This window comes from Vitis vinifera, chromosome 11 (assembly GCF_030704535.1).
Source record: "Vitis vinifera cultivar Pinot Noir 40024 chromosome 11, ASM3070453v1".
Lineage (NCBI taxonomy): Eukaryota > Viridiplantae > Streptophyta > Magnoliopsida > Vitales > Vitaceae > Vitis > Vitis vinifera.
In genome coordinates this window covers 6,910,095-6,936,524 of record NC_081815.1, presented here as the reverse complement: position 1 = coordinate 6,936,524, position 26,430 = coordinate 6,910,095, and the positions used below count along the sequence as shown (strand labels likewise).

General features: G+C 35.7%; 3 protein-coding genes across 3 annotated transcripts in view; all 3 read right to left on the bottom strand.

The window, feature by feature from the left end:
- Positions 1-12,544, bottom strand: part of LOC100243116 (dicer-like protein 4) — an 85,012-nt gene extending 72,468 nt beyond the window's left edge. Inside the window, exons 1-5 of the mRNA XM_002264450.5 lie at positions 12,239-12,544; positions 11,552-11,729; positions 10,135-10,245; positions 7,817-7,957; positions 7,630-7,702 (exon numbers count right to left, since the gene is read on the bottom strand). Coding sequence (XP_002264486.2) covers positions 7,630-7,702; positions 7,817-7,957; positions 10,135-10,245; positions 11,552-11,729; positions 12,239-12,384 — 649 coding nt within the window. The 5' untranslated portion in view covers positions 12,385-12,544. The remainder of the gene's footprint in view (positions 1-7,629; positions 7,703-7,816; positions 7,958-10,134; positions 10,246-11,551; positions 11,730-12,238) is intronic.
- Positions 12,545-18,049: 5,505 nt separating this feature from the next.
- LOC100265415 (leucine-rich repeat receptor-like protein kinase TDR) lies at positions 18,050-22,528 on the bottom strand. Its single transcript, XM_002264494.5, has 2 exons — positions 18,993-22,528; positions 18,050-18,615 (listed from the first exon to the last, which is right to left on the bottom strand). Exons 1-2 carry the CDS (start codon positions 21,565-21,567, stop codon positions 18,272-18,274), a joined length of 2,919 nt encoding a protein of 972 aa, XP_002264530.2. The 5' UTR covers positions 21,568-22,528; the 3' UTR covers positions 18,050-18,271.
- Positions 22,529-23,214: 686 nt separating this feature from the next.
- The window catches only part of LOC100260203 (protein ENHANCED DISEASE RESISTANCE 2), a 123,778-nt gene continuing 120,562 nt past the window's right edge, over positions 23,215-26,430 (bottom strand). The window contains exons 22-23 of the mRNA XM_010658253.3: positions 25,308-25,443; positions 23,215-23,550 (exon numbers count right to left, since the gene is read on the bottom strand). Of these exons, the coding sequence (XP_010656555.1) occupies positions 25,351-25,443 (93 nt within the window). The 3' untranslated portion in view covers positions 23,215-23,550; positions 25,308-25,350. The remainder of the gene's footprint in view (positions 23,551-25,307; positions 25,444-26,430) is intronic.

Sequence of the window (26,430 nt, the reverse complement as noted above, 5' to 3'; positions counted from 1 at the left end):
CCTAGAAAACTTATGTAATGGTCTTCCAAGGACATCTATATGACCATCAAACCAAAATATTAGCGTCCCATCCATAAGGATGTGTCCTATGTAGCCCATAACTTTCCTTAGGGAACCTCCATAGCCACTTCCCTAACAGAGCTCAATTTCTCAAAGAAGTCTTCCCAATCTCCAAACTCCTTTGGCCTACACGCTATGTTTCAACTAGTAAGATGATCTTTCTTTCCCTCCCCACCCCTTGACCAGAGAAAGTCCCTTTACAATTTCTCAATCTTTAAGGCTACTGATGTAGGGATTTTGAAAAGAGATACTAGAGATGTGTGACAAACATGAGTGTATTTGGGTTATTCTCCCCCCCACCAAAAGACAAAAAGGCTTATTCCCACCTATCCAATCTCCTCAAAATTCTATCAACCATTGGATCCTAAAATCCCCTTGACTTTGGATTCCCTCCTAAAGGAAGACCCAAATAGGATAAGGGTCATTCTAAAACTTTACAGTCAAACATCAAGGCCTACCTAGATATCATATCCTGGCTCATGTTGATACCGGAGAGGGTGCTCTTCTCTAAGTTGATCTTAAGCCCTAATAATTGACCAAGAACCAAGAGGATTAATGTGGAAATCCGGTATTATTTGAACAGTGATTTGTAGGATATTAGGGAAAGATTGAGGCCCCACTTGTGGGTAATTTGTGTGATTTTAATTTTTCCATATTTGTATTTTTTCCTTTTTTGTTTGCTCTCTATGTATTTGTTAAATAGGGATTTGTTTATGTAAAAAATACAATTTTGAATGAATGTTAGATAGATTCTCAGTTTCTACATGGTATCAGAGCAAGGTTTGCTCTAAAACCCTAATCAGTCCATGGCTGCCCAAAGAGGAAACAACCATGAGTCCAGTCAATCGGCAACCCATGAAAGAGTGTCGGAGATACACTCCTCAATGGGCCCCGTCGGTGCATTCGACAACTCCCCACTCCATCTTAGCATTGAAAAATTGAATAGCAAGAATTACAGAGAGTGGGCACAAGCAATCAAGCTCGTTATTGACGGAAAGGGAAAGTTAGGGCTTCTTACCGGCGAGACTCGACAACCACCTCCGACCGATGTAGCGGCATCCCAGAAATGGCAGTCCGAAAACTCCTTTATCACCTCATGCTTAATTAACTCCATGAAGCCAACCATTGGCAAGACTTACATGTTCCTCCCGACGACAAAGGATGTGTGGAATGCGATACGGGAAACGTATTTCAATGCCGAGAATGCTTCCCAAATCTTTGAAATCAAGACACGGCTTTGGCAGATGAAGCAAGGAGATCGAGAAGTCACGGAATACTACACCGAGATGCTGGGTTTGTGGCAAGATCTTGATCTCAACTGCGAAGAGGAGTGGGAGTGCATGGGTCACAGTGTGCGCTTCAAGAAGAAGATGGAGAACGAGAGGGTCTTCGAGTTCCTAGTGGGGCTAAACCGTGAGCTTGACGACATCAAGAGTAGGGTTCTTAGTCGCCGGCCATTGCCCTCCATCCGAGAGGTCTTCTCTGAGGTGTGGCAAGAGGAAAGCAAAAGGAGAGTGATGTTGGATCTCTCATTTAGGCCTAAGGCTTCAGCCCTTTTAACCTATGGGCCTCATGCTGCTACTGGTGGACGTGGGCCTCATGCTGGATCTAGTGGGGCCTCATGCTGCTGGATCTAGTGGGCCAAGCCCAAGACAGTCCAAGAGGACTTATTGTGAGCATTGTAAGAAGTTGGGCCACACTAAAGACACTTGCTGGACTTTACATGGCAAGCCCACAGATTGGAAGCCCAGACAGCCCAATAAAGCCCATAGTCTTCAGGCCTCCACCGAAACCCAGGCAGACAAAACACCCACCAAAATTCGTCAGTCAACTTCTAGTGTGGGGTTTAATTCCAACTAGCTTGCGAAATTATAAGCCTTTTTCTAATTTCCAAGCCTTTGGTATGTCTTCTATTACTTTGTCCTCTGGTTCTTTGGCCTAAAAAGGTACCTTTCTGACAGCACTTAGCACCATGTCTCATATTACTCCCTGGATTATTGACTTTGGTGCATCTGATCGTATGACTGATGCTCATCGTTTATTTTCTACATACTCTTCCTGTGCCGATAATTTAAAAGTAAAAATTGCATATGGTACTTTATCCCCAATTGCTGGCAAAGAGAGTATTCGTATTTCTGAGTTTATTACTCTCAACCCTGTCCCACATGTACCTAATTTATCTTGCAATTTGCTGTCTATTAGTTAGTTAACCAAAAAGTCTAATTTGTCAGCTAAATTCCTACCATCTCATTGTGTTTTTCAGGACCTATCATCAAGGAAGACGATTGGCAGTGCTAAGGAACGTGAGGGTCTATATTACTTCGACGAAACTGATGTGCATGGATAGTGTTCTCCTACTGTTTGTAATTCTGCATCTCGTCCTAAGGATAGTGAACTTTTGTTATGGCACAAAAGGATGGGTCATCCTAGTTTTCAGTACTTAAAACATTTATTTCCTTCACTATGTTCAAATAAAGTTTCATGGGATTTTCAGTGTGAAGTGTGTGAACTTGCCAAATACCACCGAGGCGTCTTTTCCTAAATCTAAGTATAGACCATCCATACCATTTACTCTAATTCATAGTGATCTATGGGGACCCTCATGTACCCTTAATAGGACCCATAAAAAATGGTTTATTACTTTTATTGATGATCACACTTGCCTGTGTTAGGTATATTTGTTGACTGATAAAACTGAGGTTCGATCAGTCTTCATGAACTTTCACTTTATGATACAAACTCAGTTTCACACCAAAATTCAAATTCTTCGTATTGAAAATGGTACTGAGTATTTCAATCACTCATTGAGCACCTATCTAGAAAGAAAATGGTATTATACATCAAAGCGTTGACACCCCTTAGCAAAATGGGGTTGTAGAATGGAAAAATAGACATATTCTTGAAGTTGCTCGTGCTTTTCTGTTTACCTCTCACATGCCCTCACAATTTTGGGGTGACTCCATTTTGACAGCCACATACCTTATTAACCGAATGCCTAGTCGGGTCCTATCTTTTGTCACACTCCTCCAGAAATTCCAAGAGTTTTTTCCTCACTCTAGACTCGATGCACATTTTCCACTTCATGTCTTTGGGTCCACTGTGTTTGTCCACACTCACAGACCTAAGCAGAACAAATTTGATCCCAGAGCGCTTAAATGTGTCTTTCTTGGCTACTATTCCACAAAAAAGGGCTACAAATGCTATGACCCAATTTCACAGAAGCTATATGTTAGCCTAGATGTCACATTTTTTGAGCATACTCCCTACTACTCGCTTCAGGGGGAGTCCATGAGTGAAACTAGACCACCCTTAACCTTTGACTATCTCGATGTTGCTGTGTTCGAATCCACTCCGTGCCTTATATCTACCCTTTCGCCTAATACAGAAGGACACTTAAACTCAGGGGGAGATACAGAATTACAGACAAATAGGGAAACACTTGTCTACTCAAGGAAGCCAAAATCAAAGTTCAATGAGACACTCATCTCCGAAGCACTAAAAAAATCAGAACCTGTGATAATTCCAACCCCTCGGGAGTCTGGCTCCAATTCTGATCAGGTAACAGATGACTTACCCATTGCTCTTAGGAAACAACCTCGTTCATATACTCTCCATCCTATCTCGAAATTTGTGTCTTATAATACTCTTTCTGCAAAATGTCGTGTTTTTACAACTAACCTTGATAGAATCCAAATTCCTAAAAACATTCAAGAAGCCTTGGAGATTCCAGAATGGAAAGAGGTAGTGATGGAAGAAATAAGGGCATTGGAAAAAAATGGGACTTGGGAAGTGATGAATTTGCCAAGAGGGAAGAAACCAGTGGGCTGTAAATGGGTATTCACAGTGAAATATAAGGCGGATGGCACAGTAGAACGATACAAAGCCCGCTTGGTTGCAAAGGGGTTCACTCAGACCTATGGCATCGACTATACCGAGACATTTGCACCAGTGGCAAAGTTGAACACTATATGAGTTCTTTTATCCTTGGCAGCAAATCTTGACTGGCCACTCCATCAATTTGATATCAAGAATGCCTTTCTGAATGATGAACTGGAAGAAGAAGTGTTTATGATGCTACCACCAGGGTTCTATAAGGAAGAAGAAGAAACCAGGGTATGCAAATTGAAGAAATCTCTTTATGGTCTCAAGCAATCACCCAGAGCATGGTTTGATAGATTTGCAAAGGTGATTAAGAACAAAGGATACCAACAGGGGCAGTCGGATCATACTATGTTCTTTAAACAATCCAACGATGGAAGGATGACCATTCTAATCGTGTATGTCGATGGCATCATTCTCATTGGAGATGACATTGGAGAAGTGGAAAGGTTGAAGAAGGTCTTAGCCATATAATTTGAGGTAAAAGATCTGGGTCAAATGCGGTATTTCCTAGGAATGGAGGTCGCCAGATCAAGTAAGGGAATTAGTATTTCCCAAAGAAAGTATGTACTTGACTTGTTGACTGAGACTGGCATGCTGGGATGCAAGCCAAGCGATACCCCTATCAAGGCAAGAAACAGGACGGAAAGCGACGGAAAACCCGTGGATAGAGAGAAATATCAGCGACTAGTAGGTAGACTGATCTACCTTTCTCACACTAGACTTGACATTGCTTTCGTCGTAAGCGTGGTTAACCAGTACATGCATTCACCAAAGGAAAGTCATCTGAAAGCAATGTATAAGATCCTCAGATACCTAAAGAGTTCTCCAAAGAGAGGACTATTCTTTAAGAAGAGTGATAGTAAGAAGGTAGAAATCTATACAGATGCAGATTGGGCGGGATCAGCAGATGACAGAAGGTCTACTACAGGCTACTGTACCTATGTCTGAGGGAATTTAGTAACATGGAGAAGTAAGAAGCAGAGTGTAGTAGCCAAAAGCAATGCTGAAGCTGAATTCAGAGCAGTTGCACAAGCATGTGTGAAGGACTATGGTTGCCAAAACTGTTGGAAGAACTACACATTACAATAGAGTTCCCCATTAAACTCTATTGTGACAACAAAACTGCCATTAGTATTTCTCATAATCTTGTTCAGCACGACAAGACCAAACATATAGAAGTGGACAGACACTTTATAAAGGAAAAAATTGAGAAAGGGATTATTTGCATGACTTATATCCCTACAAGGGACCAATTGGCCGATATTTTCACCAAAGGGTTACATAAATCAAACTTTGAAGATTTTATTTGCAAGTTGGACATGATTCATATCTATGATCCAACTTGAGGGGGAGTGTAGAAATCCGGCATAATTTGAATGGTGATCTGTAGGATATTAGGGAAAGATTGAGGCCCCAATTGTGGGTAATTTGTGTGATTTTAATTTTTTCATATTTGTTTTTTTTTTCCTTTTTTGTTTGCTCTCTGTGTATTTGTTAAATAGGGATCTATTTATGTAAAAAATACAATTTTGAATGAATTTTAGAAAGATTCTCAGTTTCTACAATTAACTTGAAGTTTTCCAAGTTTTCTAGAGAGGCTTTAGAAAAGAAAATGGTGTCATTTGCGAATTGTAAAAGAGACACTCTTGTCCTATCTCTGCCCACTATGAACCCATTTGTTAAACCACTCTCCTTTGCTATAATCATCATCATCCGCCACAATGGTGAAAAGGAAAGGAGAAAGAGGGTTTCCTTGTCTCAAACCTCCATTTGGCCGATGTATTCACCAAGGGGTTACCAAACTCTACATTTCATCAATTCCTAGACAAGCTTAAAATGCAAAATATCTTTGCATATCTGCTTGAGGGGAATGTAGGAATATTTGACAATATTATGACTTAATTCTCCTTCCTAAAATAGATTGTATGACTGTGTAAGTTAATGTAAAGCTGTTAAGAGTTATTTGTGTAATTCCCAGAAATCTGGTGTGATTAGAATACGTAGTTGTATTACTATTTTTAGGCCTTAGAAGTCTACCATGTGATGTATCATGTATTATAAACTTGTGTAACTATTTAGAGAAAAATATGAGAGAAAAAAAGGTTTTCCATCTCAGTCTTAAGAAATAAATATATTTTCTTAATTCTGAAATCTAACTTATTCAAACATAAGAATTAGAATCATTAAATCCCATCACGTTCACTTCTAGCATTCATTTCCCTAGGAATACAATTCCTATTCCACCTATTCTGCAAACCAAACAGGACATTAGATATAAATTGAAATCCACCACTTTCTTAACAATTCAACCTAATATGACATCCAATTCCAAGTTATTCAACCTCATTCATTCTCCATTGTCCACAATTGTACAAGGGCTTTAAATCAACATTATGATCATCTTCCCCACAACATTAAGATCTTCAACACCCCTAATCTTCAACACCCCTAACAATCCTTATTACCACTCCTCCCCCCCTCCAACCAAACTGGCAAACCCATATCAAATAAAAACTGAGGCTACTTCCAACTTCCATCAAATCTACTACCACTACTCCCAAAAAAGTTATAAATACACAACCTAAACTACGCTAAAAGGGGCAGACCAGATGCAAAGATAGACACCCAAACCGACCGATTCTTTGTCTCTAGAAGTGCCTAAGCCCACAACTCCCTAGTACTGCCACTTAGCCTCCCTCACTGGCTCCACCTGTCATAGACCAATCCTTACCTCAATGGGATTCATGCTAATTTGTTGTCCAACTCAATTCCCACCACTAACCTTCAATCATGCACCTCACTTAGACTTTCATTCGTTTTCACCCCACCTTGGATTCACCACAGGAACCCCAGAACCAGATAGCTCTCATACCCAAAGCACTATGGGGTCTGTAAGAGTAAGTGCAATGGATGACCTAATAGGAAGAAGAAATCAAGCATAGTCCACACCAACTATCTACTTTTTTTTTTTTGGATCAGATCCACACCAACCAAAATCAAACTATAATTTTATGGAATTAAAAAAAATTTCAGTCCACCTCAAGTCTCTCTTCAAAGTTATAGCCCTACTACAAACTTCCCACATACCTTACCGATCTCTTTAAAAAGGCCGCAACACTTGAGATGAATGGGCACCTCAAAACCCTACCCATATTCCATTCTGGAACCTGTCTATTTTACAATTCATTTTCTCTTTAAAATATAAAATGCCTTTTATCGAAGGTGTACTGAAGCCCACTTCACTGCCCCTATTACATAACAAAGCTTGATCTATATCAACCTCCACAAATATACCAGATGAGCTGCAAATGGAACAGCTGTAGATGTATACCTTCTAATAATTAACTTAATAATCATAAAAAGAATGCACAGTTTCAAGGGCACTCCTCTTAGTGTTGTTATTCAGCTCCATTGGAACTTGGAGTGTAAACAGAGGTTTTAATACAACAAATCTTGGAGCAAAGCTTCAGCCTCCTTTTGTAGATGCATTAATTTCTCAAGAGAACAGAGCCTCTTTTCTTTTGTGTAGCTGTGTGTGGTATATAGAAGGCATTTATACATCAGATCCATTGATTAGAGTTTGCATATTTGGGAAGGATTTCCCATCCTTCTCATGTATTTCTAACTTTGTAGTTAGTATTAATGAATTTTTGCTTTGGATCGAAAAAAAATGGACAGTTGTATTACCTTTCCCTACAACTGGAGATGCAGTCATGCCAAATATGCGGGGTAGTCTTGTGGAGCTGGTTTTGTAGAAGACCTGTATAATTGTCAAGATAATATATGTTCCAATAAATTATACTACGCCAACAGGAAAGGAAGTTATAGAAAAAAAGAATTGTATGATTATTAAAATATTGAAGTAGCTCTTTACTTTCATGATTTCCGCATAAGGATGATTACTTTGAACTTGTGCATGATGACACTCATCAAATATCAACAGGGCAATTAGCTCCATTCTGATAAAGCAGTGGTATAAACCACGTAGTAAGATTTGAGGGGTCATAACAAAAACCTGCAATTCAGATTCACCATAACTAGAAAATATAAATCCAAGGATCTCTTAGTAGTCATGAGAACTGCAATTTTTTATTGGGAGAAAGAAATATGTTTCTTCAAAATGACTGACAGTAATAACTCAATGGCAGCCCTACAAAGAAATTAGAAAGAAAAAATAATGCAGAAAAATGTATGAAAAATTCCACCAGAGATTAGCTAACTTCAAGTAATATTTCTGAAGACTTATTTACAAGAGAGACTGGCAAACTTTATCAGATGATATGCAAGAGAATATTTCTATGAAAATGGTAAAAACAAATAAAGTGAAGAATGACGGAGAATTTTCTTGAAAAAAGTAGAAGGCCAAATATCATTCAGATAATTGCTTTTTACAAATTAAATATACAGTATTAACTGAAGGAGCATAGCATCCAGCTTCTTGTACAAGCTAAAAGCAAAATTTTCAACTTCCTAGGTGACAGGAGGATCCCTATTTTCCAATGGCATGAAGATCCTTACATTCTTATTTTCCTTGTAGGTCAGTGCAGTAATTTTGCTAATCTGGATTTCTGGGGCATCCAATATTTTTCATCCTCCAGATGCAATTTTCTCATTTCCATTTCAATCCATCCTCCATTATCATGCAACTCCTCATACAAGCCTTCTTCAAACTCCATACGCAACAGCTATTCAAGCACTCCAGCAACCTCATGGATATCACCCATAGAACTTGGTCCACCTTGTGTAACCTTTACCTTTTAACAACAATGTTCCCAACCTACAAACCCTCCTCTTGCACCTTGATTTTAAAGGATTTTGAATGCACCAAGAGTAGATCTTTCAAATCCATCAATCCTTCTCTCTTTTTGTTTTTCCTCTTAACCCAATTTGTACCGTAGGTTTGTTGTTGCTATTAGAGGTGTGTGAGTATTAGGTAATCCAAGGGACATGATAATCAGTGCATTGTTTAGAAACCATATGATAGGATAATTAGATTCCGAAGCTAAATAAAGGTAGTTGGGCAATTGAAGGAGGGATCCTAACTTTGTAGAGAGGATTAACCAAAGCAACCTTTTTTAGAGTAAGTAGTGTCTAGCTGAACAAGGGTTAAACTGTTGTTCTCTCTTGGTACCATTGAGCGAGTGGAAGTTTTAATGTCACGTGTTAGTGCAATCAAAATAAAATAAAAATCATTTACATACAAAGGTAAACAAAGTTTTAACGTGGTTCAACTAACTATGCCTACATTCAAGGATGAGGAAGAATAAATTCACTATACTAAGAGAAATTATAGAGGAAAGAGAAAATAAATACAATTCTTGAACCCTGAAAAGTCTCAGGTCTCCTCACTCCTAGTCTCCACACCATAAACCTTGAAACAAACTCCACCTCAAGCCATGCCCCATTGGATGTCTCTCACTCTTCCACACATCTTCATTACTTCATATAGTTTTTACAAGCAATCTCAATATCATAATTTTTCCCCCTCATATCCTAAAATGTTTATAAAGATATTTCTATTTTTTTTTTTTATTCCATAGAAAACATATTTTCACAAAGAAATACTAATATAGTCTATATAATATTATTTACCAAAAGACTATGTACTAAATGGAAATTTGAGAAACTTACAATGTCCTAAAATAAGATGGTTTTTGCATATAAACTCTTGGATTTGTAGGATAGTTGACCATTAAAAAGGTCTAAGGGTACTCTGCCTATTGAAACTTAGAATGGCCAACTAAATAGCACATCAATTAGCTAAGCAATGAGTTGCTCTATCAAAGGTGTTTGTTGGGGATTCTCTACAACAAATTTCCTTAGTTGTTTTAGAGCCTTTGAAAGGGTCTTTATATATTTCTTATCAATTTTTTTTAGGTGGTTGTTTATGCTTTGGCAGTAGTAGTAACCTCTTTCTTCTTATGGTTTGATTAAAAAGATATTCATCCTTCCTTGTATTAGTTTTTCTTCCTTGATAGAATGTTTTGTAACCTATCTAAAAAACAATGGTCTTCTGCATTAAATTGGTGTTACAATATCAAAGAACAACAATATGTAAAGGATTGAATACCTATAACAATAGCCTCACCTTCAACCAAGAATGAAGAACAATTGAAACAAGAATAAAGACCGCTAGATCCAACAAAATATGGAAAACTATGAACCTTCAAATGAATCAACTAGCATTACTACCTCATATTGTTCAAACTCTTTCTCCCAATCATGGTGAGTCCTCAAGCGCCTAGAATTCCCACAATAGGTTCCAACTTTGAAATCAATAGATTCTTCGATAACTCTAGCTTGCTACAAAATAATTACAACCATAAGTGATAAAAAGACATATACAAGATATTTAATTGTAACATCACAAGTAAACATAAATGCCAAATATAGCTTAAATAAAAAATTAAATCTTGTAAAAAATTGTGATCATCTTGCATAAGGTATATCCCTCACAATTACTGAACATAGAAGAATTAGATATCCCAAGCAAAAGCAAAAGCAAAAGCAAAAGCAAAACACAATTTAAAAGAGAAACAAAAATATAAGACAGAAACTCTATGCCTCAAAACAAGGAGGGGGGTTTATTTAGGGTAGGAACCTCAAAAATATATCTAGCAATATACCATCACTCTTAGCTAAAAGTTGACCACCAGTCAATCACTAGTTGACCAATCTCGATTTCCAAATAAAAGAAGAGACAATGTTTCTAGAAAAAGCATGGAACCCCCTCATCTAATGAGAAGGCCACCAAAGACCTCTGCCTCCTGAGGAGGCCAATGAGAAAATAGCCATAAATCCCCTCCCATGAGAAGGGTCATCATAAACAAGCCAGAAGCCATGTTATACCTTCCCCAAGAGTTGGATCCCTAATCTATTCATTCTTAATGATCTTTGAGAGGAAATGCTCATGATAAATGCACTTTAGGTTTGCCTTTTTTCTCTGGTTATTCTTATGTGAATGATCTTTGCCCCTCTTTGTACACCCTTGTATGAAATGCTCTTTAGTATCTTGATTATGTTTAGTTTTATCAAAAAATGATGATGATGGTCATAATAATAATAATAGGAATAATAAGAATAATATTAACAACAACAAAAACAACGATAATAATTATCACCCATCAGTTAAATTGAGGACTGTAGTTGGATTGTATAGAGGGAAACAAATGTTAGGATTTTTTAGGACAAGGTGAGGACTTTAGAGGCTATTTGGGATATCATTCATTTCTTTGCCTCCGTTTGGGCCTCTTACACTACAACTTTTAAGGGCATTCTCCTTAATGTGGTTCAACTTGATTGGCTATCGATGTGTAGTTGGAAAGGTGTGGGGCTAGCAAGTAGTCATCGCTTGAGAGGAAATTATTCATTTTCAGAGCTATGATTTGTTTTTGTATATTCCCATGTGGTATTTTACTGTTATATAAGTTTACTTAGTACTTCGGAGGTATACCTTCTGTTTGGTTCTTTGTTTTTTTGGGAGGATTCATCATCCTTCTTTTGTACCTCATGGTACCTAACTTAATTTAATACATTGTTATTTCCGATCAAAAAAAAAAGAGCACTGTAGTTTCAAGGGTGGGAACCGCCATATGGCAAAGCAGCTCACCTGTTGAACTAGAGCCACTGTAGGAGCAAGAAAGACACAAATATTTTTCTGGGGTTTCCTTATCAAATGACCCAACGCGTGTATAAGCAACACAGCTATGTGGGTCTTCCCACAACCGGTCCCCATATAAACAATAATATTCTCCTCCAAAGCTTTCTTACACAGCTCCAACTGATACCTGCCAAAGAAACAAAAATGAAGTCAATAAATTTCATTTATACCCATGCTTGGTTACAACAAAAAGAAAGAGGAAAAACAAAAGGTGGAAAAATAAATAAATAAACACCATTGCCACTAATTTTTTCTCTTTTTAACGCCGAAGAGTTCACTAAACCAAAAGCAATGCTTGTGTACAATTCTCTTACGAAGTCACTCCGATCTTTCAATTTTCCATTTGGATGCTTAGAGAACTAAGGAAGAAGAAATAAAACCTCGAATTTTATCCTCCATGCCCATTGGTTTCCAATTAACGAAAAACTTCCTTCAAATAACCGCAAGGCTCCGTTTTTCTCCTCGAGTCCAAAACAAAGAAAAACCCAGGACTCAACCCCTTTCTCGACATAAAGTTTTCTCACCGACCAAAATTACTATCACCACTACCTACCTCCATTTTCTCAGCAACCAATCACAGACCCACTAAAACCCCGCACAACAAAGAAACCAAATAGAAAAGAACAAATGGCATACCCTCTCGCTATTGTCCTCGGATCTTTCTTAGAACTCGAAGCTCCGGAACTCGATCCCTCTCCTTCATCGGCCGCAAGTCCGGTAATGGGCAAGGCTGCAACGGTGATCCCCGGATCGCCTCCACCGGGAGCTTGGCCTTTGGCCATAGCTGTAGTCGGCTGAGTGTTCAAGCAACGGTGGAGTGTTGTCCCAGCTCCCGACACGGGCGGAGAAACCAATTCCCTGTCTTTCTCCCTCTCGCTGGCTCGCGGTTTTTGCCTGTTTTTTGAAAAACGGGACTGAAGGACCAACGTAGGCGAAAGGAAGCCAGCGCAAGAATAACATATGGGAGTCAATGTCAAGTCAATACGACGTCGTTGCAATGGATTTTCTTTGTATTTGCATTTTCATTTTAGCTTAAAATTAAAAGAGGGAAACTATTTATATATATATATAGTTGGATATAAAAAATAATTTTCTATATTTGATTTATCATAAAAAAATAAAAAATAAATTAAAATTCATATAATGTTAAATTATTTAATCCTTATATAAAAAGATAAAATAATTTTTAAAAACAAGTAAAAACAAATTATCTATTTTTCTTCATTTTATTTTTTCTTTTTTATTTTTATATTCTTTTTCTTATATTTTTCTTTAAATTTTTCAAAATCCAAATATTTAAAATAAATAAACCTGTGACAAAAAGTATTTAAAAAAAACTCAAAAATGTTATTGTTAAAGCTAAGTTTGAAAATGGTATTCTCGCACTCGCATCAATTTTACACTTTTCTAAGATAAATTTTAAAACTTTATTCATATTATCTTTTACAGGCATTTTACAAAAGGTTTCTATTATATAATATACCAACAAAATCCTAAAATGCTAACGTTACCAACATTATTTGAAAGTTTAATGTAATTTTATTTGGATAAAACTTTTTATTATGGTTTCATATCTATTTTTAAGAAATATGACATCATAATAGATATGAATGACGTATTATTGTTTTGTCATTATTAATTTTAATAATTTTTATGTAAATATAAAAGGTTTGAGTAATCTCATAAAATAGGAATCATAAAAAGAAAAATAATTTGTGGGTATTTGACAAACCAATTTAATAATTTAAAGTGACTTAATAACTTAATTTAAGTCATGAAGTAAATTAAGTATATTTGATAAAATAACTTAATGATATGATTTAAAGTCAAAAATAATTTTAAGTAATAAATAAAAATAATTAACTTATTTTCAAATCAACATTTTTATTTTACTTTTTTTTCTACCATTTACTTCACCTACTTCTACAATATCTTTTTCTATTTTAACATCTGTTGTTACTTAACCTCATTTGCCCTAATTATTATTTATAAGAATGAATATGTTAATTTGATGATTTAAAATAAATTTTAAATTATTTTATCAAACAACTTTAATACTCAAATAAAAATTAAGTAATAAGTTTTAAGTCAATAATTTAAATATAATTTAACTTAAATTATTAAGTAATGAATATTAAATTTTACCAAACAGCCCATGAACTTAATTAGCACTGTGTATAATGAGTTTGAATTAAAAAAAAGGGGCATGAAAAAAAAAGGTGATTTGATGTAATTAATAATAAATATGATTAAAGTGATGAATTTTGTTTTATAGATAGAAAATGAAAGAAGACGTTAAAGGAAAATATTAAGAAAGATTTCAAATTAAAAAGAATTAAGTCAAAAATAAAATAAAATATGAATTTCTTATAAATAGAAGATGGGAATGGACATTAATACTTACATATGAAAAGAAGAAAAAAAACACCAAATTTTGAGAGAAATGAAATGAGAAAATAAAATAGAAAATTTTAATAAATAAAAAATGGCCTTAGAAATGGTGCTAATAGAATCTTTTCTGCTTTTACTTGGTGGGGAAGCAAACTATCATACTTATCCCAAAGATGGGTCATTGTCCTATACATCACCTTTACAAGAAAAAGAGAGAAAAACAAAAGGGTTTGGAATAAAGGAAAATGGAGTAACTTAGAACCAAATACTTGAGACTTCTTAGTTGAAAAGTTGTGGATTCTTATTCTAATTTTTTTATAAACATAAAGAATAGGTGTGATTTGTCATACCCATTTAAAAGCGACAGTAAATATGTTTTATATATATACGTTTTTCTTTAATTTGTATTTATCAAAATCCTGATTTCATATTAAATTTTTAGTAGATTATTGCACTATAAAGTCTTTTAAGTAAATATTATTTTTATTAGGTATTGAATATTGAATCTATTGTAATACTTTTATTTAATGGTTTGTAATTATTGACTAATCAGAATGCACTTCTTTCTAGTTTAGTAACATGTTGAACATAAAAAGCAGCACACTTTTAAGAAAATTTTGAGGGACAAATCAATTTTTTTTTTAAACAAATGAATCAATTTCTTAATTAAAATATTCTAAAAGCTTTTCATTCATTTATATCAGCTTAGTTTTGATAGGTATTTTTCACTCATCAAATTTTTTAATATAAGGTAAACACTAACTTCAAGTTTCTTTCTTTTTCATAATACATTTGGAAGATCAAAACAAATTTCTTTTTAAAAAGAATCTTAAGTATCTTTTATTTTCTTGTATTGAATTTCTTTTGATAAAAAGTTTATGTGAGTTTGTTTCCTTTGAATTAAATTTATTTATTTATTGAATCATTTTGTACTTAACGTATTTATTTTTAGGATAATGAGTATATAAAAAAAAAGATTGAATTTCTTAATATTCTAGTTTTTAAACATTTTTTTTACTAATTTTAAAGGGATAGATTAATGTAATAAATGAAATTCCTAAGATTAAAGGTTTAGTTATAAGAAAGATTCCGACTTAAAAAGAATTAAATAAAAAATAAAATAAAATAAGAATTTCTTATAAATATAAGATGATAATGGACGTATGAAAAAAATACTAAATTTAGAAAGAAATGAAGTGAAAAAATAAAATAGAAAGTTTTAATAAATCATAATGTAAATTGGCCTTAGAAAGTGTTGATAGAATCTTTTCTACTTTTACTTGGTGAGGAAGCAAATTATTTGACTTTTACAAAAGATGGGTCATTGTTCTCTCCACTACCTTGATAAGAAAGAGCAAGAAAGAGAAAAAGGCTTGGAATAAAGTAAAAGATAGTAACTTGGAACCAGATGCTTGAGACTTCTTTATTGAAAAGTTGTGGACTTTTATATTAATTTTTTGTAAAAATATAAAGAATAGGTGAATTAATAAGATAATTGAGGTTCAGTGGGCTTAAATTTAAATCAATTGATAAACCAATGATCCATGACCCATGACCCAAAACCGATGTTATTTGGGTTTTGTAATTATGTTTTGTAGTGAGTCAAAACTCTTAATGAACATGGTAGAAAAGCCGTGACAATAGAATGGTAGACTCATATTTAGCGGGTTTGTGATCCGATCATTTGATTGATTTTTTTTTTTTTTTTTATTACATGTACATAGTGTTCGGGAGACTCAATAGATGATTGTTCTATTTATATCTAGTGGATGAGTATAATCTGATCATAAAATTTAAAAACATGATAGATAAAATCATGGATTACTCATTCACCACTTTTGTCCTTCTAAATTGTTCTATAATCAAGATTGAGCTTACAAGTGATATCAAGATAGATTAAATTTTTTTAAAATTAACTATTTTTCGATTCTTGAATTATGAAACCACAGAGAGTTAGATTATTTATCAACTATCCTCAATTTTTCAATAGAATAACTACTACCCCTACTAGAAAGTTAGGGATGAAAAGTTTCCTTAAAGTGCAAGGAGAGCATGTTGAATGCAATGGAATATAGGTGGTTACCTCCTGTATCTGTGGACAGGAATGGGAGATCTACTTGCAAGACCAAACTTGAGCAAGAATATAATAAGATTGACAATTAAGAAAATGAAGTTTATGCCAAAGCTTTTTATTATATTTTTAATGGTGTGAGTTATGACAAATTCAAAAGGATGGAAACATGTACAAATATCAAATAGGCATGGGGTTAGTTGTAACTCATAAACTGTAAATGCAAACTGCTAAATTTGAAAGCATTAGAATAGATGAAGAAGATAAGTCATTTTCAAAATTCTATGTTGAATTAAGTGGCATTGTGGATTTTTGTTTTAACTTAGGTTAAAATTTTCTAATTATAAGGTAGTTAGGAAGATATTGAGATCTCTCCCTCCGAAATTTAAGCATAAATTAATTGATAGAAAATAAAGTAATAATGTGAATAAAACTGAATTTAAAATTAGATTTTGTTATGATTTTTATTTTTTTCTATTTTAGGTTGTCTTTCAATTCCTATTTTCAAGGGAGAATGGTTAATATCTCTTTGCCTATTTAATGTAATTTTGATTTACTAAAAAAAGGAGCATATTTTATTTTATCCTCAAAACCTTTGTGGTATCAGAGCTTTATAACCAATGTTCATGGTGAAAACAACCATGATGGGACCAATAGAGGGGATGTCTAAAAAACTCAACAAGTTATTCCACCATTGGAGATATCATTGAATGGACAATACCATAGTAACATTAATCTGAACCAACATATTATGAACCATAGACTAAATGATTCAAATTTTCTAAAGTGGTCCTAGGCGGTCAAATTTTATCTGTGAGGAAGGAAGAAGATAGGTTATTTAACTGGAGTGATTAGCCAACTAAAGGAAACAAATGTAACATTTGAGAATTGGGATTCTGATAATTCTCTTGTGATTGCATGGCTTCTCAACTCAATGGAATCTGAGATCTCTCAGCCTTACATGTACTACCAAACGACGAAGGAAGTTTGGGACTGTATAAAGGTGGTGTACTTTAACCTTGGAGATTCTTCTTACAAACTAGAGATTAGAACCCAACTTCATGGCCTAAAACAAGGAGATCAAACTGTTACGTGATACTATCACAATATAAAAACTCTTTGGCATGGATTAGATCTTGTTATTGATATGGAATGGAGTTGTCCTACTAATAACACAAGGTACTAACCATTTCTCGAGAATGACCGTGTTGTGGACTGCAAGTCTAAACAAGAAACTTGATGATGTAAAAGGACGAATAATTGGAAGAGAGTTGCTACCTAATTTACAAGTTGGTTTTTTTTTTTTTTTTTTTTTTTTTCCCGAAGTTTGTAATGAGGAAACACGTCGTACAATCATGGGTAAAATACCATTTTTCTCTAGATCCACCTTTGTCTCTTTTGGCTTAGTTTGTTGTGAGGCACGCTTTGAGAGGCAAGAGGCAAGATGTGCACGCATGATTTGAAGGTTGACGATAGTAATTGACCTTTGTGGGAATTCTGTATAGTTTTATACTGGTCACTTGCAGTTGTGTCTTTGAACATGGGACTTAAGCCTTTTGAATATAGGCAAGTTTAACACTTTATCCTGTTTCCTTATTTATTTATTTATTTATTTTTTATTTTTACAATATTAAATATTCTATAAAGTGAATAAAGGGGGATGATTTGTTTTTCGAAAATGACTGAAGCGGGCTGCTTTTGGGGTTCAAAAAATTGCCACAAGAAGATATGATGTAGATGTGAATAAACTGTAAACCTACTGTTTGTTGTAGAAGAGAATGTCAGGATTCAACCCTGCCACAACAGGTTCATAATCTTTAATGTCCGCATCAAAAAATGGACAAAAAACACCAACATGTATTGTCTTTGTAAAATTCTTTTGGGCTGAACATGAACGGATGTCTGGTTCAAATCAAACCTGTAAGATGATCTTGGTACCGATTAATGGCGAATCAGAATCTACCAAAAAAAATAAGAAAGGCAAATACAATAGTTAAACCTTTTTCTTTAATATGATGCTTTAAGAATACACAAACTTATATGTTACTATTTAACAGCAAAATAGTTATGGGGATTATGATAAGCACAAGCTATCAACAAAGATAAAAAAACAAACAGCACTCCTATCAGCTAATTAACTACTTTTTATATCTGTTGATGGTTCTTTCATATACCTAGTGTTGTGCAAGTGCCTAGCACTTCTCCTTTCAAAAGTTCTCCTGTTTCTTTGTGACTTCAAACCCGATAAATCTTTGTGACTTCAAACCCGATAAAAGATTTAATACATCTTCCATGGAAGGTCTGTCAGATGGTCTACTTCTAGTGCACAACAAAGCAACTTCAAAAACCAATTTTATCTCCTCCTGCATGGAATCTGCAGACCCCACTTCATTTTCATTGTAAATCTCTCTTAAAAGAGCCTCCCTTGGCTTGCTCTGTATGCTTCCTCCTGCATTTGTTAGCCTACCATTTGTTATAGTTTCCATAATCACCTCTCCAAAGCTGTAAATGTCGGTGTAGAGCTCCTCTTTTATTGCAGGATTGAATTCACCTGTCAAAAGAAAAAACCAACCTTTAAGAACTGGTTCCTTCCTGAAAGCAGATTAGGAGGAGATATAGGTAGGGCAGCATCCTAGTAAGAATTTAATATCCTGGAATAATGGTATTCTGCAAACCATGACTGTTGGCAACACAATCAGACATGTCTTAGAGCTTTTTAAAAAATAGAACAAGAATTTGTGATTTGCTAAAAGCCTATGAGGTATCTGTATGGGCATCTTAGACTTCTCTCAAACTGGGTATCTTAGAATTTACGATCATAGGTTTAGTTTGTTTGTTTTTCATATTGAATCAGTAATTTTTGAAGATTAGAATCCATAGAACCTATTGTATGTGTGCCACATAAAAGACATGAATAGTAAAGCATACCTGTTTCTGTCCTAGAAATGGTTGATGGAAGTGAAGCTTTGTTCAATTCTGCCAGAAGTTTGAATCCAAATTCTGCCAGATGGGGTTCCATATTTTCATCAAACAATATGTCACTCGACTTCAAATCACCATGGGGTATTGCAGGGTAGCATTCATGATGAAGATAGTGAAGTCCCCTTGCAATTCCAATTACAATTTTGTACTTGGCTGTCCAATCCCTTTTCATTCTGATCTTCTCAGCAAGATTTCCATTAGGCAAGTAATCATATAAGAGATATGCCACATGCTTGTTATAGCAGAAACCCAGCAGTCTTATCAGATTCTTGTGCCTTGCATTGCCTATTCGGGTTATGAATTCTGACATAACCTTCATTCTCTTTGCTTCCCATTCAATCTTCTTCACTGAAACTGTTATTCCTGTGGGCAGAACTGCTTTGCAAACTGAAGAGGATAATGGTGGTGTTGTCTCCATGGATTCTGTAGAACTAAAACTCCTCAAAACATCATTTGCTGTGAATCGAGGAAGCCCGCTAAAAGAAACCATTTCCCATCGTCCTTTACTTCCTCTCCTGAAATAAAATATTCCCAGAACTGAAACCAAGATAAATAAAAGCACCCCTGCACAGAGTAGAAGAACCCATTTAAGCTTGTCTTTGCTTTTGCTCCCCAGTTTGAATCCATGCTGAATTCCCTCAGAATCAGCACATGGTTTCAAAGGTTCTCCACATAGCTTTGAATTTCCAACAAAAGCACTGCTACCCATCACTCTGAAAATCTTTTCTGAAGGAATTGAACCAGAGATATCGTTGAATGACACGTTGATGAGTAGTAAGCTGGATAAATTGCTGAGCTTTTCAGGAATGGGACCAGTCAAATTATTGTGGGATAGGTCTACCACAGCAAGTTCATGAAGACTTGCAAGCTGCTCAGGTATATGACCTGTAAAATTATTGTTGGCTAAATTCACCATCTCAAGGGCCTGACAACTGGAAATACTTTCTGGGATAATTCCTGACAAGTTGTTCATGCTCACTTCAATTACTGTAATATTTTTGCAGACTTGGAAAGCAGGAATATGACCAGAGATTTTACAAGAGCTCGCTGAGAAGTTCTGAAGAAGCGGCAGAGACCAAATTTTTGCAGGGAGCATCCCTCCTAGCTCTGAATTTTTAGAGACATTAAAGTACTGAAGATTGGAAGCTTGGGATATGTCTGTGGGAATTCCACCAGTAAATCCATTTCCAGACAGGTCGACATATGTGATTTCAGGAAGATGGCTGAATCTTAAAGGGATCTCACCTGAGAAGGAATTATTTTCAAGTCGGAGACGAACAAGAGAAGAGCAATTGGAGAGAGATGGAGAAAGACCGCCCGTAAAATTATTTGAAAACAGAATCAACTTGAAAAGCACTCCCCCTGTGCAGATCTCTGGAGGAATGGGACCATTGAAATTGTTTGTAGAAACATCCACCCACTTGAGTTTCGAATTCGTGCCCAGGCTCTGTGGAAGTGACCCAGAGAAGAAATTGTTCCATATGAGAAGGGTATCCAGTAATGGGAGTTCCGCAATGCTTTCAGGGACAGTGCCACTCATGTCATTGTACATTAGACTGAGCAGTCTAAGATTCTTCAGCTCTGAAAAGCTCTCTGGAATAGACCCAGAAAGCTGGTTATCAGAAAGATCCAAGTCTGTCAGCGTCACGATTCTGCTAAACTCCGATGGAATCAATCCAGTGAGTTGGTTTCTGAAGAGAAAAAGTGATTGAAGCTTAGTAAGATTGCTGAGTTGCTTGGGTATTGAGCCTGAGAGATCAGCCCCAGCAATATCAAGATACTGAATCTCAGTCATGTTACCCAATTGCCATGGAATACTTCCCTGGTAAGAATTGTAGCCAATCTCCATATGGGTCACTGTACTCAGTTTACCCAGTTCTGGCGGTATGCTCCCACTGAGAAGGTTTCCTGCCAGATGAATGAACTCAAGGCTCTTGAAAGAACCATATTCTGATGGGATTGGTCCCTTGAAATAACTCCCAGCTAAATTGAGAACTTTTAGGTATTCAAGCTGAGAAACTTCAGTTGGCAGTGGGCCCGAAAAGCTGTTGCTGAAGGCGTCAAGCACAACAAGGTGCTCAAGCCTGGAAACTCCACCAGGAAAGTGACCTGAAAAATTGTTTCTGCTGATATCCAAGCTTCTCAGATTGGTGAGATTGAAGATTTCCACAGGGAGCTGCTCAGAGAAAGAATTGTAGCTGAGGTTGAGATCAACCAGCTCAGTAAAGACACTGAATTGCTTCCCAGAAATTATTCCACCAAGGTTCTTGGAAGACAGGTCCAGACCAATGACCAGAGAGGAGTTCTTGTTACATGTGACTTCGAACCAAGAACAAGCATAGACCTTGTCATACTCCTCTACTCCAGGAGGCACAAACCAATCAGCCAAGCTGTTAGAATCATCAACAAACTCGGACTTCAGGCTAAGAAGCGCATCAGAGAAAAGATCAGCAGCCAAAACAGCTTCAATAACCAGCAGAGCTCCCAAAACACTCACACAGAAGCTCCTGAAAATCTCCATTGGAACTCGGAGCAGAGAAGAAAGAGGGGACTATTGGAGAGACCCCAATGGCAGGTAAGGGTGGGTGACACCAGTGTATATCTCAAGCCATGAAATTTGTAATGTTGGGAGAGTGGTGCATGGGGACTAGAGAAAGGTTGTGCAAAAGGAGAAAATGGCGTATAGTGATTAGTTGATGTGAGAATATTATTGGGTTGCTTTTGGAAACAAGATGGGACCAGTGGGTTATAGTTAATTTGGTGGTGTTGGCCAATAAGGCATAAAGCTTTTATTTACATCTGGGGGGCATCCTCCTCTGCCTTTTTCTGACTGTAGAGAATCCAATAAGTGACTCTTTAGAATATAGTTTATATATGTACAAATACTTTGGGACATGCTTCAAAATAATTCAAAATCCATGCTTTATATAAACACCACCTCCCAATAAATTTCAAAGTAGCAATTTATTAATCATAAAAAAGTCCAAATAAACATGAAATCACTTTCTCTATAAGTTAATAAAAGCTTATACAAGAAGTATTACTATTTTAATTTTTATGTGAGTTTCTTTTTTGAAAGTTCAAAAAGATACAAGCCCACGTCATTATTGTTGTAAGAATGGCAATTCATCTAAAGAAATGGTTATTTTCCTCATAAATAATGTTAAGAAGGGCATATATAAATGAAACATTATAACATGATTAAGCCTCTTTCAAACAAAATCCTAAAGGAAAAAAGTGGCTATCAAAAGCAAAGGAATAATGATAAGAAAAGTGAAAAATAAGAATCTCCAACGGTTACAAAGGTATACAAATATACTTGTGAGCGATGATTTACCAACAATGGGAGGAATTAACATTCAAAAGAACATCTTTGTGATGGGGAAAAGCTTCTTGTTATGGCAATGATTAGAGCCCAAGTGGGAAGATGAATGGAAGGTGGAAGGGCAGGTGTGGACAAAGAAAAAAAAAGGAAAAAAAAAAAAAAAAGGAAATATCCTTGAGATATACTGATCTGACTGACTTGGTCCAGAGGGACAGTAGGCGACAGATACGTGATAAAAGCAAGTCACTTTTTTCTTGACACATGATGAGGGCGAGGTCCATTTTGTGTCCTTCAAGTTTTCACAAAAGGTGTGCCTTCACCCACACTACGTGTGCCCATTCATGCCCGCTGTCTCCATGCAATTTCATCATTTTCCGCCTAGCCTTTTAGACCTATAGGTCTTTAGGGTTGGAAAATTCCATTTTTATCATCACATATAAGATTTGATTCATTTGGTGGGTATTGGGTAGGATTGGCCTTGAATTTCAAATTTTATTCTTATGAAATTAAAAAGTCTTACTTTTTATCAACCACCCTCTAGAATACAAGATTGGGTTGATTACAATTGAACACTCGGTGACAATACTTTATTGCAATTTGGTCTTCACCTTTTTAAATCTTACTTGATAATGACCTAAAAGGGTACTCACTTATTCAGGATTTCAACCTTGAGTTTGGTAACATGAACTTGTTTCTTGGTCAAAATTGAACTGTAAAATGCCTTTTGCTGGATGGAGAGCTGAGCATCACAACTCATGATGAAAAATACAATTTGAAAATTGAATGTAGATTACTGGAGCAGTCAAAAGCTGCAGGCATTTAAGTATGATGGTAACACAAGGGTACACACTGTAAAATATATATTATGTATAGAGGGTTGAAAATGTAAGATACAATCTGAGCCGTTGACCAGGATACAAATAAATGAGATAAACTGAAAATATAAAGTATTGGGGTACAAACAAATAGGATTTGACTAAAAAGCCATGAAACCCAAATCACACGTGACACTAGTCCATTGATAATGCATTTTCAATACCCGTATTGTAGTAGGCCTCTCTCTCTCTCTCTATCTCTCTGTGTGTATAAGCAAACTGGTACTCTCACCTCACGAGGGTCTCCTGCAAGGCTGCATTCTGCCCATCACTGCTCCCGTGACCATAACTTTCATTTACTATTCTGAAAATGAAAATACATTCTTTAGTCTATGATATTATTTCATTTCAGATATGGCATAAACAGTTCATTTGAGTAGTATACTCTACTCTTTTTAAATTGGATCACATCACCATGGTTCTCTCTTCTGGTCGTTGCAGTTTACCTAGTCAAGACTCAAGAAAGAAAGGGGGACAAGCATTCCCAGGAAAGTTTGTCCAACAGAGGTATGAAAAGGACGGGCGCACCGACCGTGTGGGGATGAGCTAAGGACACATCTTTTTAGAAAAAAGAGAACAAATTCACTTGAATTTGATTCCCCATTGGAGTCTAAAGAACAAGAGCTTACGTTTGATATCTGCATCTAATCATAAGTAACAGTACTCTCAACAATAATTACATTAACACAAGTAGCAGCAATTGGGTGCCTCTGATTTAAAAAGGTGGAGGGGCACCTAAAGTTGAAAAAGACAACTAGAAATGCTATCATATTGAGGGAATGAAGGGTGGAATTGAAATTCTATAGAGGCATGAATTGACAGGAATTGGTGGAACAGAAACTAATGCACCGAACACAAGGGATAAGCATTCTACACAAACAGGCATCAATCATTCATAAAGTGAATGAAAATATATTAATAAAGCTAAGAAACAAAGTGGGTGGAGTTGGTAAAGTGATTGAAGAAAGGGACACTTCTTCATCTGTTTATCTTCTTTGAGAATCCTTTCAGATTTCTGTTTTTTCGTTCTATGTAATTATCAAACAAACATGCAGAGACAGCATTACGACAAATGTAGGCCTTGCAGTTGCAAATAATTTGGTGCCGAAAATAATATGGAGTTTGGAATTAGTCAGGAAAGTATTAGGAAAGTGGTGGAGTCACAACAAAAGGAATCACAACATCAAGCATACCCAAAATTTTAGATAAATACTGATTGTACACGAACACATTTCAGTAACATATTCCTTCACAATCAGGTACTCAAACCAATCAATTTTAGTGTCATGTGTCTCAAAGTTGCTGAGAATAGAACACCATAGAGTCTATCAAATAAGTAAGAAGAAAAGAAAAATGGAAATTGAAGAATAGAAAATCTAGAAATTGGTCTAGAGGATTGTGTGTTGGAAAGCAAGAAATAAGGCTTCATTTGGTACATGTGGGTTTTCAATTTGATGGTGTATTTGAGGAGTTCAATACTCCCAGTTGCAACCCTAGCATAATTCAATATCCAAGGTATTACATCCCAGGTATTTGATGCGTGTCATATCATTGAGATGATAAGGTATTTGGAAAAAAGAATGTTCTCAACCTTGTCATACAATGAAATATCACCAATACAATTTTGTTTGTCATAACTAAACCAGTGCATGATCAGAAACAAAAGACATGCAAAAAGCCTGGTGATATGGAGTCAGCTGAATCATATGATAAAGTAAGGTTGGTGGGGAGTGGGAGGGAATATCTACTCAAAAAGTAAAAACCTACAGACTATCTACTTAAATAAAAACCTCTACATAAATGCCCCAGAACTCTGACTGATGCATCCAACCCCAGACATGATAAGAGCATAGCTATGGCCATGTTTGAGCCCAAGGTTGGTCCTTGTCTGCAAACTAAGAGAACTTGAATATAATTTGATATGGAATTAAAATGGATACATAGGAAGGCTGTTTATTATTATATTACTTAAACTTGAAGGTCACAACCATTGGTTATATTATATACCATAATAATAAAATCATTTGGAAAATCGAGCCCAATGGAAAATTTGCTACTAACCATGAAGAAAAAGAAAATTGACTAGCATTGAAATATGGAAACCTCAACCCTGTAAGGGTATGGCAGAGTCAAGCTTCACACGATTCAGTCTAATAGTGCCAAGAATGTACTCAGGTAGTTCTGTCTCTTCTTTTGCCTGCAAACACAATGGCCATCAACACCAAGAAGTGTATGACATGAGGTTGTCATGGTCAAAAAGTAGAAAGGACTCAAATTTAAGTATATCAATACATTAACACAAGCATGAGTACATCTTTTCCATGAATAGGAAACAACAATGGAAACTCCATGATTAGAAATAAAGAAATCCAAAACAGCTCCACCTAATTGCCATTGCTGGGATTATAACATGTAGACTGGACACTAGATATCTGATGTGGCAACTAGCCAAAATCTATCAATATGGACAAGTGAATGCGTGTGTTCATGTACAAATGTTGTGTGTTGAACGTATACACTGCTCGAGTTTGTGTCTGCATGCAAAAGAACCATCTAGTGACAGAAACTATTTTTCCACACTTATTTCGGAGTAAAATAAAGGTAGATTCTTTCTAGAAACATGTAGACATGGGTTGACATGCCCTTGTATCAACAAGTGGTCTCTTTACCACTATCAATAGGGAGAACATGCCCCAAAATATTTCATGAAATTGAGTACTGTACTGTAGTTAAGTTCTATATTATTGGAATATTTAAATGTGCTTTTAAATTCTATGTGTTTAAACAAGATATGAAGGGATGAATTCCATGAAGCATGTTCCATGTATTAATAGAAGATCAAAGACTAAATTGCAATCTGATATCACTGTCTCCTATAGGATTATGTTTTGGAAATGTTCTATATATTATCATTGTTCTTTGTTTTTCTGCTTCTATAATCAGACAATTTTTTTCATACATCTACAGCCATACAAATGACAGCAGTTCTTTCTGTCAAGTAAAAGATATGTTTTGCCTGAACCTCATTTTTGGGCTAACACTTTGTTGAAACACCTGGACTTCAATTTCCCGACAACTAATAGTTTGAGTGCCTTAACACCCAAATCTTCATCTACTCATAACTAATGATGTTATGGGTGGTAGCAAGGGTCTCTTTCTTATTTGCCTTACAAGGTCTAGAAAG